The following is a 15,906-nucleotide window of genomic DNA, read 5'->3' as shown; positions in this document are numbered from 1 at the left end:
TTTTATTAGAAATCTAATGCATATTCATTCTTATTAGAAATTTGATGAATATTCATTCTTATTCGAAATCTAATGCATATTCATTCAAATTAGAAAGCTATGCATATTCTTTTTATTAGAAATCTTATGCATATTCATATTTATTCGAAATCTATGCATATTCATATTTATTAGAAATTTAATGCATATTTATTCTTATTAGAAATCTAATGCATATTCATTCCTTATTAAGATTATCTAATGCATATTTATTCTTGATTGGTATTCAATGCATACTCATTCTTATTTAAAATCTGATGCATATTCATTCTTATTAAAAATCTAATGCATATTCATTCTTTATTAGCTTATCTAATGCATATTCATAAACAGTGCCACAGTCCATGCAGATGCTGCTCACAACATACATGGTTTAAAAAACAGCAGTTACTATGGTGATGGTCCAAGCTTACAAGGAGTGAAGCCTCTAAAACAAAGTGTACACAAAGATTCTAACAACATGAATATCTTTATTTGTATTTTTTTTTTTACGCATCCAACAGCAAGCACAAACTCGCCAATTACAGGACTGATAAACTATTTTATAATCTATCATGCTTAAGTCTCATTTGAGGCTTAGGGAGTGGAGTTGAAATATTCGTGAGTTACAACCCTGGCATGAAGTCAGGATTGAACCCTGAACTTTGGGATTGCAAGGCAAGCACATTAACCACCGAGTTACAGCTCCACTACATCATCAAACTCTTGCAATATAAATGTCTGGGTTACACAATTAACTGCATTTTCTTGGATGATTGACTGAACCAAGTATAAGTAAGCCTGTGTTGGCAATTTATTTTGCATAAATGATTGATTGCTTTAAAAAGAAATATTATTGTTAAAAACACTTACTGTTGCACCATTTCCAGATAATGTTTTAAGTTTTGAAAGTTCTGCCCTTAGTTTCTTGTTTTCTTCTCGATGCACTGTCATTTCTTGTTGGATAGTTGAAACCTGAAATTCAAATAAAATATATTTTAGTTAATTTTGTTACATAGAAGAAGATAAAAAGGGAGTTCCAATGACCAGGTCTGTCAGACACACTGGAGATCTTGACAACAGGTGAAACATTAAATAATTTTCAACAATCAGTCATTGTTTTATGATGCTTAGTCAAATGTCTTAGTATATAATATATATAGTAGTGGAGCTGTATTTAACATGGAGAAGAAAAGTAGATCACGGAATTAAAACTTATTAACATAGAACAGCATAGGGAGTCTTGCTCAGGGCAGAGGGAACTGGCGTTCAGCTGTGGATTGCCTATGCACAGCAAAGTGTGAACAGTATTAAGCAACCAAGAACATGCTGCTTTTCATTCTTAAGGTTCAGGGTTCAATCCTGACCTAGTGCCAGGGTTCAATCCTGACCTAGTGCCAGGGTTCAATCCTGACCTAGTGCCAGGGTTCAATCCTGACCTAGTGCCAGGGTTCAATCCTGACCTAGTGCCAGGGTTCAATCCTGACCTAGTGCCAGGGTTCAATCTAGACCTAGTGCCAGGGTTCAATTTTGGCCTAGTACCAGGGTTCAATCCTGACCTAGTGCCACTGTTCAATCCCGGCCTAGTACCAGAGTTCAATCCTGACCTAGTACCAGGGTTATAACTCATGACTGTAAAAATACTCCACTACTTATAACACTCAAATGTTTAAGGCCTAAACTTTCCCCAATATCAAGTATCAAGTAAGTATCAAATGATTTAGTCTGCATGTTAATCTATGCTCTTGGATGTTGGATGTGTATGAATTTTTTAATATTAAAAACATATTAAAGTACAATATTTAATAATCAATTTAAAAATGAAATAATTAAAACCTCAGATTTTGCAGTGGTAACTTCTTCTTTAGCATGTTGCATCTTAGACTTAACAACAACTTCTTTATCTGAAATGTCTTTTTTCTGCTGATCTAAATCTTTTAGTGATGTCTGTAGTCTTCGTACATCCTGGTTTAAAATCGCATTGTCTTTTCGTGTTCTAAAAATAAACAAGTTTAGTGTTTAAAAAAAACAGTGTGGTAAAAAATGTTATCAGATGACTAAATATAGGTAATATAACTTGAATTTTACATTTCTAGTATTTTTATTCAGCTTCAGAGTTTTATTTTCATGCTATAGCAAAAATTATCAACCATATATCCACCATCTTTTTTCACCTTCTAGGGAGTCACCAGACATGTTATTACATTAGATCAAACTTCCTAACTACTGAAAAAAGTCTTCCTGGTTTTTATAGCAGAATTTTGCCAAATTTTGTATTTAAACCATTTTATGGGAACACTAAAACATTCACCAATATTAAATATATCTCAAGGCCAAATTTAGTGCATGTATAGTACTTTGATCCAACAAGTCATTACGCTTGTTCCTGGATGGTTTATTTAAAGCAAGGTCTCTTAGTTTACTCATGAGCTGCTTATGAGCAGCTGTTTACATTGATCAAGAGCGAGTTCTATTAAGAGAGGCTTTTTTAAAAACAGTGCCTCCTTCATTGTTTTTCTGTATATTGTAAAAAATGATATTTGTTTATGAAAGAAAAAAAATAATAATAATTTTTATATGGTCACCCACCACACAGACACGGTATAACATTAATAAATTTTCTATTTTATACGGGGGGAGAGGAGAGGATTTTATATAATTTCCGTACTTCCTGAGTTCAGCTTCTACTGTTTGCAGCCTTCGCTTTAGCCCGGCATTCTCCTCTCGTGTTGGATCGCCTAAAAAGGAGATACAAAATTAGCATTTTTAATAAACTATTCCTAGTAACAATTAGAAATGAAAAAGTTGTTTATAACATTTAGCAGTGCATCCAAAGAATGCCAAGAAAAACCCACACAAGCAAGCTGTAGGAAACAATTGGTTAGGCTCTGTCTACACAAACTTTATGTGACAAACAAATGTGGTGTGCCCAAATATGATAGTGCTATGACATCATCATGTCCATATATGGGCACAAGACATTTTTTGTCACATACAGTTTGATAGTGTAGACAGAGCTTTAAGTTCAAAGAAACCCAAACTAAAAAGCTGTATTTTTGCAACATTTCACCACTCCTATTAAACATACAGTACATTGCTTAGAGTAAAGGTTGGTTCGCATTTGGACACAATGCAACAACTTAGGCACAACACCAGTAAGTTGACCACTTAGGCACAACACCAGTAAGTTGACCACTTAGGCACAACACCAGTAAGTTGACCACTTAGGCACAACACCAGTAAGTTGACCACTTAGGCACAACACCAGTAAGTTGAACACTTAGGCACAACACCAGTAAGTTGACCAATTAGGCACAACACCAGTAAGTTGACCACTTAGGCACAACACCAGTAAGTTGAACACTTAGGCACAACACCAGTAAGTTGACCAATTAGGCACAACACCAGTAAGTTGACCACTTAGGCACAACACCAGTAAGTTGACCAATTAGGCACAACACCAGTAAGTTGACCAATTAGGCAAAACACCAGTAAGTTGACCACTTAGGTACAACACCAGTAAGTTGACCACTTAGGCACAACACCAGTAAGTTGACCACTTAGGCACAACACCAGTAAGTTGACCACTTAGGCACAACACCAGTAAGTTGACCATCACAGTTCAGATAACCTACTGCTTTGTAATAGGTCAAATTACTTACTAAGAGCTTACGTCATGTTGTGCCCAAATGGGAACCAAGTTTAAAATAGATATTGCATAAAAATTTATAAGTTAAAAAAATTAACATCGTAAAAATAAAAAAATTGTAAAATAACTGATTGCTTAATAAGCGATAGACAATAGACGAAGGATACGGTAATTTAACAGATAGCGACGGTTGTGAAACATGAACAGAATGCACACTCCTCTCGTCATGTTCTGTTAAATTAAATCTTTTTTATCTACCGTACTATCATCTAAATCTGAAGAACCGATTTTAATTTAACTATCAAAATATTAGTATAATGATATTTCTAGGGGATTATTGTATAATTAGTGTTCCAAGTATTCTTAATAGAAGGGGACATTTACCACCAGGGGTCAGTTATACTTCAACCTTATATGACTTATAAGAAGAATTTTAAATTTAATAGATAGATGAAAAGATATGATATGGTATGCAATGTAACATTGTAACTATCTGATTGACATGCCAAATCTAATTGTACTACTAAAGTGCTAAGTAGTATATTCTGTAAGTAATCCTTGGGTGGGACTCGAACCCACAACCTCCAGATCACTAGCTAGACATAAATACCTCTAGACCACCAAGCTAGAGTTGATAGCTAGGGTTAAGGCTGCTATTTCTTTAGTATTTAATCCAACCCTAGCCATCAGCGCAAACTTGGTAGTCTAGGTACAGTAGGCCTACGATTATATTTATCCAAAGCTATAGATTGTATACTGTTTCAATAATAATTATATTATATAATACAATTATTACATAATATTATATAACATATTATATAAATAATAATGTTACTGTATTAACTTATTAATTATAACAAGAAGTCCACTTGCACAGTGGCATAAAAAAGTAAATAAAGAAAAACGGTTCAGAAATATTAATATAATATTAAATATTTTTCTATTGCTTGCGATTGTTTTACTATTACAAGCAAAAAAAAGACTGTTATTTAAAATTAAATTGAGCTAGAACAAAATTAAACATAACATTTAAAAAAAAATGAAATCTACTAATATTGTTATTCATAATGAAAATAATATATAGGTGATATAAATGCTTTATATACAACATTAAAAATGATTTAAAAGAAAAGATGCTTTAATAAAAAGTTAGCAGGCAAAAAAAAAAACGAGGCCAGCAAATGATAACAGAAAAAGAAAGCAAGTGATAAAAGAGAAAGAGCGGCCAAACTCGCATTAGATACAAAACCAACCAATGAATTAATACATTGTCACTAGTATAAGATTGTACACATATCTAGATGAAAGGTCATGTCAAAGGTGAGACAACCCTGACACAAAGGTCAGGGGTCAAGGTTTTTAGAATACCTGAATTCTGAGGGTCAACATCTTGCGAGGTATCATCATCATCTGTAAGCGAGGAGGTTAGGTTGAGAAAAATATAATAGAAATTCATAATTTATGGTAATTAACAGCCAAACTCATTAATATTCATGAGTTAAATTTAAATTTATTTTCTATATTTTAATGGGGAATTAAATGTTTTTATTTTGTTTAATTTAGATTCCAGAAAGATAAAGAAGGAAGAAAAAAATAAAATTCATGCAAACTAAAAAAAGCAAATGATTTGGTATTATAACATGAAAACTTATCTAAGCATTCAATTGCAAGTATTTTACTAACAAAAGAAAAACATAAAAAGAACAAATTCCAAAAGATGTATTGACAATTTAATTTCATGTTTTAATGTTAGCATTAATGAAGTGCCAAGGTGTTGGAAATAATGTTGAACCAAAAGTAAAAAAATGTATATAAAAAAGTAAATGTAAAATGAGAAAATTGTTGCAAGATAAATTAAAATAAAACAATTTTTTAACTCCAAATAAAGAGATAATATAAGTTTAAATTGCCCAATGGGTGGCTGATGCTTTTGAATTGACCAATGGGTGGCTGATATGTTTTTGAATTGACCAATGGGAGGCTGATATGTTTTTGAATTGACCAATGGGTGGCTGGTATGTTTTCAAATTGACTAATGGGTGGATAATATTTTATAAAAAAGAAAATCAACAGATTAGTTCTTTATTTGGAGTTCTCTCTATTTCTGGTGTTACATGATATAAATCAAGTATTTACAATTTGTTTAGACAAATTTTAATTCTGTGTTGAAAAATGGAATATAAAAATGGTAAGGGCCAATAATAAATAATATTGACAAAGAAGTCAATAATAATGCTTGGTTCCCAATAGGGACACAATTCAAACATGTTGACCAATGACAGGCAATAGTTTGAATACTCTAACGCTTGTGATTGGTCAAATTAATTAATAATGCAATATTGATATAAGTTATTGGCACGAACAACATTCAGCTTATATAATACTATGTACTTTTCCCTACACAATAATTTCATATGAATATTACAGGGGGTAGTTAAATAAACATGAAATTGAAAAAGAAAAAAAAATTAATGTAAAAAATAAATTTAATAAGATGAGACTGATTTGTACACAATTTTGGTGCAAAAATAAGGGACCACAACAACTTATTGCACTGCAGTTACTGCAGTAATTACTCTTTATTGCAGTGACTGCATTATAAACGTCATACAGTTAAATAAATTAAAATCACATGTAATTGCATTAATTAGTTACTGCAGTAACTGCAGTAGATTAATTTTGAAATGATCTTTAAAAAAAATAAACCCAGAGAGAAAATTCCTGTAAATTATATATTGTGAATGTGTCAATCATACAACACCTGGCTATCTAAGGCTGTGTTCAGACGGTACAAAAAACATGCCACATTCTGGTTGCCTTACATTGGCCAATAACAATCTTGATAAATCACTTTTGTCATGACCAGAACACATGATTTTTGTTCCTAGGCCTACAAAAGCTTTTTTATAACAACTTTACAATGGAATAGTTTTTTAGATAATTTTGATTTTCTCCTAAAGCTCTGTCTACACTATCAAACTAGTTTGATAAAACTAGTGATGTGCCCAAATATGGTAGTGATATATATATAATGTATTAGTGGTATGACATCTTCATGTCCATATATGGGCACATCACATTTTTTGTCACATACAGTTTGATAGTGTGGACAGAGCTTAGGAAATAAAGGTAACAGGTCAATAATCTAATTTTTTTACAACTCTTTGATAGTGTGGACAGAGCTTTAAGTCAGCTTTAAGTCTGAACATAACTGTATTTGTAGAGAACTAAAAATAATAATAATAATAATAATAATAATAATAATAATACCATTTTATAAAAGTGTTCCCAGTGTATTTAGAATTATTTAATAATTAGTTAATTGCATAGTCTCGGAAGAAGTGATTTTAAGATATACAAACCTTTAACACTTTTCCTTCTCTCCTTATCGGGCTTTTTAAGTTTCATCAAGTCGTCCTGCGTAGGACTAAGAGGTCCGGTGGGAGATAATTCTGCGAAAGATTTATTATTTTCTAACTTTGTCTTTTCCAGTTCACTGCTCAATTTGCGTATTTGCTCTGAAAAAAAAAAATTATATTAAATCAATAATAAAAATATTATTTTTTTACATATAATGTAGTAAATGATTTATACTTTTGTTGTTGATTTGTTGAGACAAGGCTATGATTTGAACACATGATTCTGGTAGCCATAAAAAGCAACACCATTCATTGTCAATTATACCATTATTACTAATTACAATTTAAAAGCTTCACATTATAATATATTTTTTTCCTTCGTGAGGTGGTTTCCCAAATGATCGTAAAATCAAAACGGTACTGGGTATGACCAACTAGCGTTCTTGTCACCAACTAGTCATCCATTCATAGAAGTACTGATGTATTAGCCTATCTGTACGGTGACCATAGAATGTGACCCGAGACATGACTAACTACGACTTTTAGTTGATAGAAGATTGAAAACATTTTGTTAAGAGTTGTACTGTGTCGAAGTTTAATGAAATTATGTCAACAGGCATATTAATAGTAATGTTTGTAAGTATAAAAATTTAAAAATTTAGTTAATAAGATATAAGGAAGAAAAGCAAAGAGACTATGGAACGGCTATTCCTGAATATACAATACCAAGTATCGTAGTTTTAAATTATACATTTTAGGCGATATTCTCAAAGGTCAAGCGCCTATAGCCTGCCACGTTTCGATATTCAATATTGAACTTGACCTTGTTGCATAAAGAAAGCAAGCCAAAGCTGATTGGCTTATAGTAGCTAAGACCCAGTAGGAAGTTGTTGATTGGCTTCCAATATCTAAGATCAAATAGCAAGCTGTTGATTTGCTTAAAATATTTAGGACCAAATAGCAGGCTGCATCTAGGACTAAATACTAAGCTGTTGATTGGCTTCTAATATAGGACTTAATAGCAAGCTGCTGATTGGCTTATAGTAGCTAGTATCAAGGAAAAATATGCTATAATACTGCATACAATTTAAAATAGTAAATGGTTTAAATTCTTACTTTTTAAATCTTCAACTTCATTTGCACTGCTTTTTGATAATCGCTGTGATTCAATCAGTTGTTCTAAATAGAAGACAAGAAAACCAATTTATTAGACGTGTTCAATTAGGATGTTATGAGTTGATAATCTGCAGACCTAGTCCCCAAACTCGATCCTCATATTTCTATATGAGCAGTGCTATCATTGAAGTGACCAGTCGAATACGCCTTTTCAGATAGCCTTTTTAAAAATATTGGAACCTTAGGACAATTCTGCTTTTGGAAGTGTTTCAGCATTTTTTGTTTGGGCTTTGTGGTCTATAGCCTACACTATCAAACTTTATGTGAAAAAACATTTTATATGCCCATATATGGACATGATGATGTCACATCATTACCATATTTAAGCATATCACTGCCATATTTGGGCACATCACACTTTTTTTGTTAAACTAGTTTGATTTTGTAGACAGAGCTTAAAAGGTTCTGCCAAAGAAGTATTTCTTACGTATTTCTTATGTATCCAACAAAAATAAAGGTAAAATTGTTCACTACAAAGAATTTGTTTACAGAATAAGAAATATTTACTTTTAAGATCTTCCAACTGCATATCCTTTTTCTTGGATAGCTGTACTTCCGAATTCAAGTTATCTGTAATAATTAATTTTGAGAAATATATTATAATTTAAAGAGATTTATTAATACAAAAATACAATTTTTTCATGCGTTTCTTTTTTGTTTACCCCTGGAAACCACAGCCCTTTTTTCTATAAAATCTAGATCTGTACGGCAGTGTATGCATGTATAAGTAATAAGTTCAGCATTACATTTGATATTTAAAATGTCGAAGGTAACTTATTTATTTACCTTCTCTATTCACAGTCACATCGTAAGCTCTCAGCCGATTCTCGGTACTGTATTTATTTCTCCAGTATCATAGGAATATTTGGTAATACAACATCACATGTGTTTCACATGTATCTAGAGTAACCTAACCCTTAACCTAACCTTACATGATACAGGCACCACATGTGATATAAATAATATTACCAAATACCTCGGAAATAGATAGTATGTTGAGATACAGCACTGTAAATCGGATGTACATTTTACCTTATTCTATACATACAAAGAATTAGTTAAAGAAGGAAACCATAGTTAAATATGGAATGGTACAAACCAATCATTTGGCCAGCCTGGGCATGGTGGGTCTTGGATGCCTTCTGCTCCTTTGATAACTGATCTGTTAGTTCACTTATCCTGTTTTTCGATATTTTCTTATCAGACTCTAGCTTACTTATTTGATCTAGTAACAAAATCATCAAAAATAAAGTACAAAAATTAGCGTTGTCATTAATAGGTTGTAAAACATTTATGTTGGGGCCAAATCTGACTGTAGACAAACGAGGGAGTGAGGTGACATACAAATGTGCACACAAGGTTGTGACACAATTCTGGATCAGACTATTACAAAATATTTTACTGGAAAACATGGATATAGCGCATCGTCTTTCGGATGAGACATTAAGCCGTTGGTCCTGTGTGTAACATGGCTCATGTGCACGTTAAAGAACGCAGTACACTCTTTGAAAAAGAGTAGAGGAGCACCACCCCACCAGAAAAAAGTCTATAGACTTGGTGGGCTAGCCTTGGCGTGTAACACAAAAATAACAACACCACTTCTTAAATCTTGTGTGTAAGTGTTGTAAATAAATTATCACCTTTCAACTTGGACACTAATAGGTCAGATTCTCGAATCTGCTTTTGGGCAGATGTCAACTGTTTACTGCGTGTCTGTACGTCCCTCGTTTCTGTCTTTCCCCTTGAATCTTTTGGTAACTCATCTGAAAGTGAGAAAACGATATTAGTATTTTTATATATTTATAAATTTTTTCACACCTTAATCATTTTTTACTACCTGTGATTTAATAGTGAATTATGTTATCTAGTTTGACAAAAAAGATTGTGATGTGCCTAAATATGGTAGTGATATGCTAAAATATGGTAGTGATATGACATCATCATGTCCATATATGGGCACATCACATTTTTTGTCACATAAAATTGAATAGTGTAGACAGCTTTATAGAAATTTAGTTTGCTTAAGCTGCTGTTGCTATATGCTGTATGTTATGGTGTAGATATTATGCTGGTCAAATATATAAACAAAATGAAACAATTTTTCTGTGTTTGTCATGTGAATAGATTATTACATATTACTAATAGTAGTATTAGGACAGTGGTTAAAAATTCTTGACAATATGTCAAAAATAGAATAACAATATCATTAATAATAAAAAAATTCAATAAACCTTTCAATTTTGATATTTCTTCATGAAGACATTTAACTTGTGTTTCGGCCGTCTCTAACTTGTCTATAAATAAATCAAATTGTTTATTATACAATAAAACATAACAAATAATATAACATATATTGGTCTGTATTCTGGACAAACAAGTGTTATTGTCATTTATTATTGGACACTTGATGCCTGCATAAATTGTAAAAGACAATATTGAAAGAAGAAGAAATATTTATAAAACAGACATAAAAAGCAGACGACATTGTTTAAACTTGACAAAATTTGATAGTAAAATATTCAGACGACATTATTTCGTCTTTTATAAAACAATTTAATTATTGAATAGCAGACGACATAGTTTAATCATTAAATAAAATAGCAGACAACACGGCTTCTTCAAACAAATAATATGAGCAATAGGAGATGACGGACGCATTTAAAAATTCACAAAATAATTGCTTATGCTTTTATTATTACTATTATTTGCTTGTTTTGTGTGATATTTTTAATAGTGGAAAAATGTCTGAATACCTTTTAAGATTTTCACTTCGTTATTGCTGATTTCCAATTGTTTCCTTGTATTTTTGGCTAAAAGTAAAAAAAAATATTTATTTACAATCATTATTATCATTTAATCAAATTAACATACATTGTCAATAATTGAATAAATAAATAAATTGATTTAGTATAATTGTTGCTTAAAAATAGTTTTAGCTTTAATATATTTTACGGTTTTTATATTTAATTGTCTTACATTTGATACATTTTTTCATATTTGCATATATTTTCCTATGGATTTTGACCTTTTTAATGTTAAATTTTATGGTTTCAGCCCTCTGGCTATTTGTATAATTGGTCATCTGCTTTTGGACAATAAATATACCGGAATTATTATTATTATTATAAAACTAATAATTTAGTTATTCATGTCGTTTTTCTCAATATGCACGACATACAGTATTTTGAGTGTCACCGATTCAAAGGTGCATGGTCAACAAATAAATAAATAAAAATATATAAAGTTTGATTATATTATTATGATTTCATTCCTGTAAATGTAATGTAAATGATTACCGTCTGGGCTCTCTCCAAGGTGATTCTGTAAAGCCATTAATAGATTATCTTCTACTACGTCTACCGCCGGCGGTTGATCAGGCGAATCGTCTACATTAACATGAAATAAATTGATCAACAATATATCATAAAATAATTTGTTCTTCACCACTCGCACTAATAAAAATATCTTGGATTTATAATGTTTTTTTTTTTTTTTAAATTTCATTTCAACACATACATGATACAAAATTAATATATTTTTATATAGATTTTTTTATAGATTTATAATGTTTTGAAACTAAGCAATGTTTATATATAATTACCCAGGTAATTTTTCGAACAAACACGTATGGAAACATACATCCATAAATTCAGCTAGTAATGAGCGCAAATTGTTTTTTGGCCCATTTGTAATAATACTAAATACCACATTTATATAGCGTCCTTTTTCTTGAGTAATCGTGCTCAAAGGCGCTTTACAAGCATTATTACCATGGTCATTTTTTGGATCAAACACGTATGGAAACATACTCCCATTAATGAAGATAGTAATCAGCGCAAATTGTTTTTTTGGCCTTACCAGGTACCCATTTGCACACCTGGGCGGAGAGAGGCAAACGCAAGTATCTTGCCTAAGGAATAAGCTATTTGATGAGCGTTGGATTTGAACTCATGATCAGTAGTCCAAAGTCCAACACACTGTGCCACATGATCTCGTTATGAATTACCCGTTATAACAATTTTTTTTTAAATTTCTGAGAATTTTCTGCTGAGGTGGCTATTTTTTTTTTATCAATACAGCTGAAATAATGTTTGAAATTAATTTAAATTATGTTATAAATTTAGAAATCAAATGTCTTACCTTCTAGACTTAGTCTCTTCTCTAATACTTTGACATTTTCTGTAGATAACAACAAAATAATGATAGAAAAATGTATGTAAAAGTACAATAGTTAGGATATAGTGCTTACATATAAACCGGAGAAAATGTTGATTAAATTAAATTGAAATTTAACAATCATTTATTTCATTAAATGCCATACAAATAATACACAGCATCAAAATGAGGAAAAACCTAGAAGTTAACTTGTCTCAGTTGGCCCTTTAACATTACAAAAATAAACACCGATATCTGGATACTAATCGGGGGCGGACTGAGGATGTTGAACAAGGGAGGGCGTATTGCGTTCTTATAAAACATTTTGAAAGAAGCTACCTCTCTATCCCCTCTCTATATCTGCTTTGTTTAAAAAAGTTTACTAATATCAATATAAAGCACCACGTCATATCATACCTTTCAATACATTACATTCTGTTATACTTTGAATAGACTCCACCTTAACTTTCTGTAGCGCTGCAGTTAGTTCATCTATTTTATTTTGCTTCTCATTCAGTCTGGACTCAGAGGCTAATATTTCAGCTACAAAAAGAAATTTAGGATCAATCAACGACAATGTTAATTTATTTTTTGACATACCTTTACTAAATTTTATTCGCTTTTAATCAAAATACTGAAATGAAATATAAAAATCAATAAAAAAGTATTTTTAATTTTGTATTATATTTAATTTGATTATACAAAATTCTGCCTCGTTTACCTACAAACAGGAAACTGTTTTATGTCCGATAACATTTTAATAAATTTTATTTCAGTTTCCGACTGTCTAGCTATTAATAGTTGTTGTCTAGCTTAATTCTTTTATAATTTAACTATTTGTCTACAAATTTTCAGTTTAAACAATTAAGAACATGTCCACTTCGGTTTATCAGATGTATTTCAACTCAAATAAATATTGTTCCTTTTAATCCCTTTGTTATCAAACTAACAAAAATGATTTCCAATCTCCTAAAAATCAACTTAATTATTTGTCCACTCAAATCATTAAAATCTTGCGATGTCCAAATAATAACTTTTTATTTTCTTGTTCATTCAGACAGGAAATAAATACTGTCTGTTACATTTTTATTTACTTTTATTGACAATACAATTAATCCATTAAAATACACATTTTTGTTTTATTATTTTCTATTAAAGCTCTGTCTACTCTATCGAACTAGTTTGACAAAAAAGTGCATGTGCCCAAATATGGCAGTGATATGCCCAAATATGGTAGTGATATGACATCATCATGTCCATATATGGTCATATCTCTTTTTTGTCACATAAACTTTGATACTGATAGTGTAGATAGAGCTTCATTGTAGGTAGATTGTTGAGGATAGCCATTCATTCGTTATCCTTCTTAATCCTGGCAACCCTGTTTTTAAAAATATTTCTCCCATTTCATTTTTGTTTTTAATATATTGGTAAAAAGAACCTTTTTGGACCTCAAGAAAAGTCTGGTTTTGGGAGAGTTCACGATTTCAGAGGGTTTGGTATTCGGAGAGATAATTGTAATTTGTGATTCTTACCTTTGTATTTGGCAATCTCCTGTTGCGATGTGTCTGATATGTGATTCATATCTTCATTATCTAAAATTAATAAATACACAAAAAAATACAATAATTTATTTTTTTTATTTTATTTTTTTTATTTTTACAATAATTTAGAAAGCTTTTGCTATGTAATCATACATATTTATTGCAGTGATGGCCTCAAAAACTTTTCCATTGAAACAAAATTAAATAATACATTATTATAGTAAATCAATAACATCTTTTGAGATGGTCCCTTACTTTGGTCTCTATATGAGTTCTGATGCGGTGATGATGATTGGTCCACAGATCTTAGTGTTGTGTTCTTTTGATTTGCTAAAAATTCTTGTCGATCTACAAATAAACAATAAAGCAATAATTATTAGTATTTATTTTTTTATTTCGAATAGTAAACATCCCAAAACATAAGAAACAAAGAGAACAAAATTTCAACCAGGAAATTAACAATAATATCTTCCACAAAAAAAACCTTCAAATAAACGTTGTCATGGCGAACAACATCTGAGTAGTACGGTTTGTCATGGTTCAATAAGCAAGAGCTGTATGCTAAACAACAAACGTACGCTTTTCAATCGTGTAAAGCTCTGTCTACACTATCAAACTTTATGTGACAAAAAAATGTAATGTGCCAGAAATGGACATGATTTTTATGTTATTTTTTTAATATTTTATTCAATCGAAACCAACAGCGATAATTACCGCCACTAACAGGTTTGATACTAATAAAGCCAGGACTGTTAAAAGCACCTTGATCGGTCCTAACATTAGATAAGCCAATACGTCTTAGGCAGATACTAGATGCAGGGGCTGCCATAGAGCATGGAGGAGAGTCAGCGGTGCTGATTTCAAATGCCTAACGGGACCCCAGCTCCATATACAGCACCTGATAGCTCTTACCAGGCCCAACGTTGCTTAACTTCGGTGATCTGACAAGAACCGGTGTTTCAACGTGGTAAAGCCGTTGATGATATCATATTACTACCATATTAAGCACATCACACTTTTTTTGTTTAACTATTTTGCTAGTCTAGATAGAGCTTAAAAAACCAAGGCGTCCAGAAGTTTGGTAAAGTTTAGTGGTCACTATCTGTCAGTAATGTAACTATCATAGAACTCTTGGGATATCCCTAGGAACACCTCTGTTCAGGGAAAACCTCTATTAAGGGGACACTTTCAAAGATATCCTCTTATCAAGGGGACACGTGTAAAACTAAACCATTGAGCAAAAACAACATTACTAATCCCATCAGATTAATTATTTCAATAAATAAACCAATTAAAGACATTTTTGAATATTCAAGAAATTGACATTTACAATCAAATCCCATGACAGACTTTCTGCTCTTTTCTAGCTCAACCAAAAAGACTATTATCAATATACAAATTCCCTTAATACATGATAATCGCTGTGAAAGAATTACAGACTTCTGTTAGCTCTTAATTATTCAATTCATTGATTTACCATTGAAGTTCTATGTTTATTTAAAGATTTTCTGAATTAACAGTTCTAGATAATTTAAGTGGCATTTTACAGAAAAGCACAAAAATGAATGCCATTATTTTACACAGTTAACTAGTTCTCGAATCTCAATTTTTTTATATTTTCATACAGCAGTTGCAAGTAAATAATTTATATTCTATCCATAGACTGTCATTGTGGACAGACGAACGAGCGACGTTTGGTGGCAGCGTTCGACACGAAGGGACCCTTAGGGGAGTAAAAAGTTTTGCTATGTGTCGTCCACACCTGTGCGAAATTCAGCTCAGTAAGCTGCAAGTCACAGGTTATTCCTCGATTTACATTTAATACACATGAAAATAATATGTAACATGTGAATGGATCTAAAAGTCTCCAATTCAGACAACTCAATATCGCTAGCATGAAATCTAACCACAAATGGAGGACCTCTGTGGAAATTCTTAATTAATATAACAAGCAAGCACCCTCACCACCAAGCTACTGTAAAGCAACAACATATAACGTAATGTA

At 31.4% G+C, this 15,906-nt stretch overlaps 1 protein-coding gene across 2 annotated transcripts in view; it reads right to left on the bottom strand.

The window, feature by feature from the left end:
• The window catches only part of LOC140058564 (uncharacterized), a 42,852-nt gene that overhangs the window by 3,187 nt on the left and 23,759 nt on the right, over nt 1-15,906 (bottom strand). The window contains exons 11-26 of one of the 2 annotated variants that reach the window (XM_072104233.1): nt 14,157-14,249; nt 13,893-13,952; nt 12,775-12,900; nt 12,343-12,381; nt 11,499-11,588; nt 10,956-11,012; nt 10,434-10,496; nt 9,843-9,965; nt 9,302-9,427; nt 8,710-8,772; nt 8,143-8,205; nt 7,030-7,185; nt 5,036-5,077; nt 2,687-2,756; nt 1,855-2,014; nt 892-993 (exon numbers count right to left, since the gene is read on the bottom strand). In XM_072104233.1, coding sequence (XP_071960334.1) covers nt 892-993; nt 1,855-2,014; nt 2,687-2,756; nt 5,036-5,077; nt 7,030-7,185; nt 8,143-8,205; nt 8,710-8,772; nt 9,302-9,427; nt 9,843-9,965; nt 10,434-10,496; nt 10,956-11,012; nt 11,499-11,588; nt 12,343-12,381; nt 12,775-12,900; nt 13,893-13,952; nt 14,157-14,249 — 1,433 coding nt within the window. The remainder of the gene's footprint in view (nt 1-891; nt 994-1,854; nt 2,015-2,686; nt 2,757-5,035; nt 5,078-7,029; nt 7,186-8,142; nt 8,206-8,709; nt 8,773-9,301; nt 9,428-9,842; nt 9,966-10,433; nt 10,497-10,955; nt 11,013-11,498; nt 11,589-12,342; nt 12,382-12,774; nt 12,901-13,892; nt 13,953-14,156; nt 14,250-15,906) is intronic. The other variant, XM_072104234.1, reaches the window with a different exon arrangement.

Source organism: Antedon mediterranea, chromosome 9 (genome assembly GCF_964355755.1).
Source record: "Antedon mediterranea chromosome 9, ecAntMedi1.1, whole genome shotgun sequence".
Taxonomy (NCBI): Eukaryota; Metazoa; Echinodermata; class Crinoidea; order Comatulida; family Antedonidae; genus Antedon; species Antedon mediterranea.
This window is presented reverse-complemented; position numbering and strand designations above follow the sequence as displayed.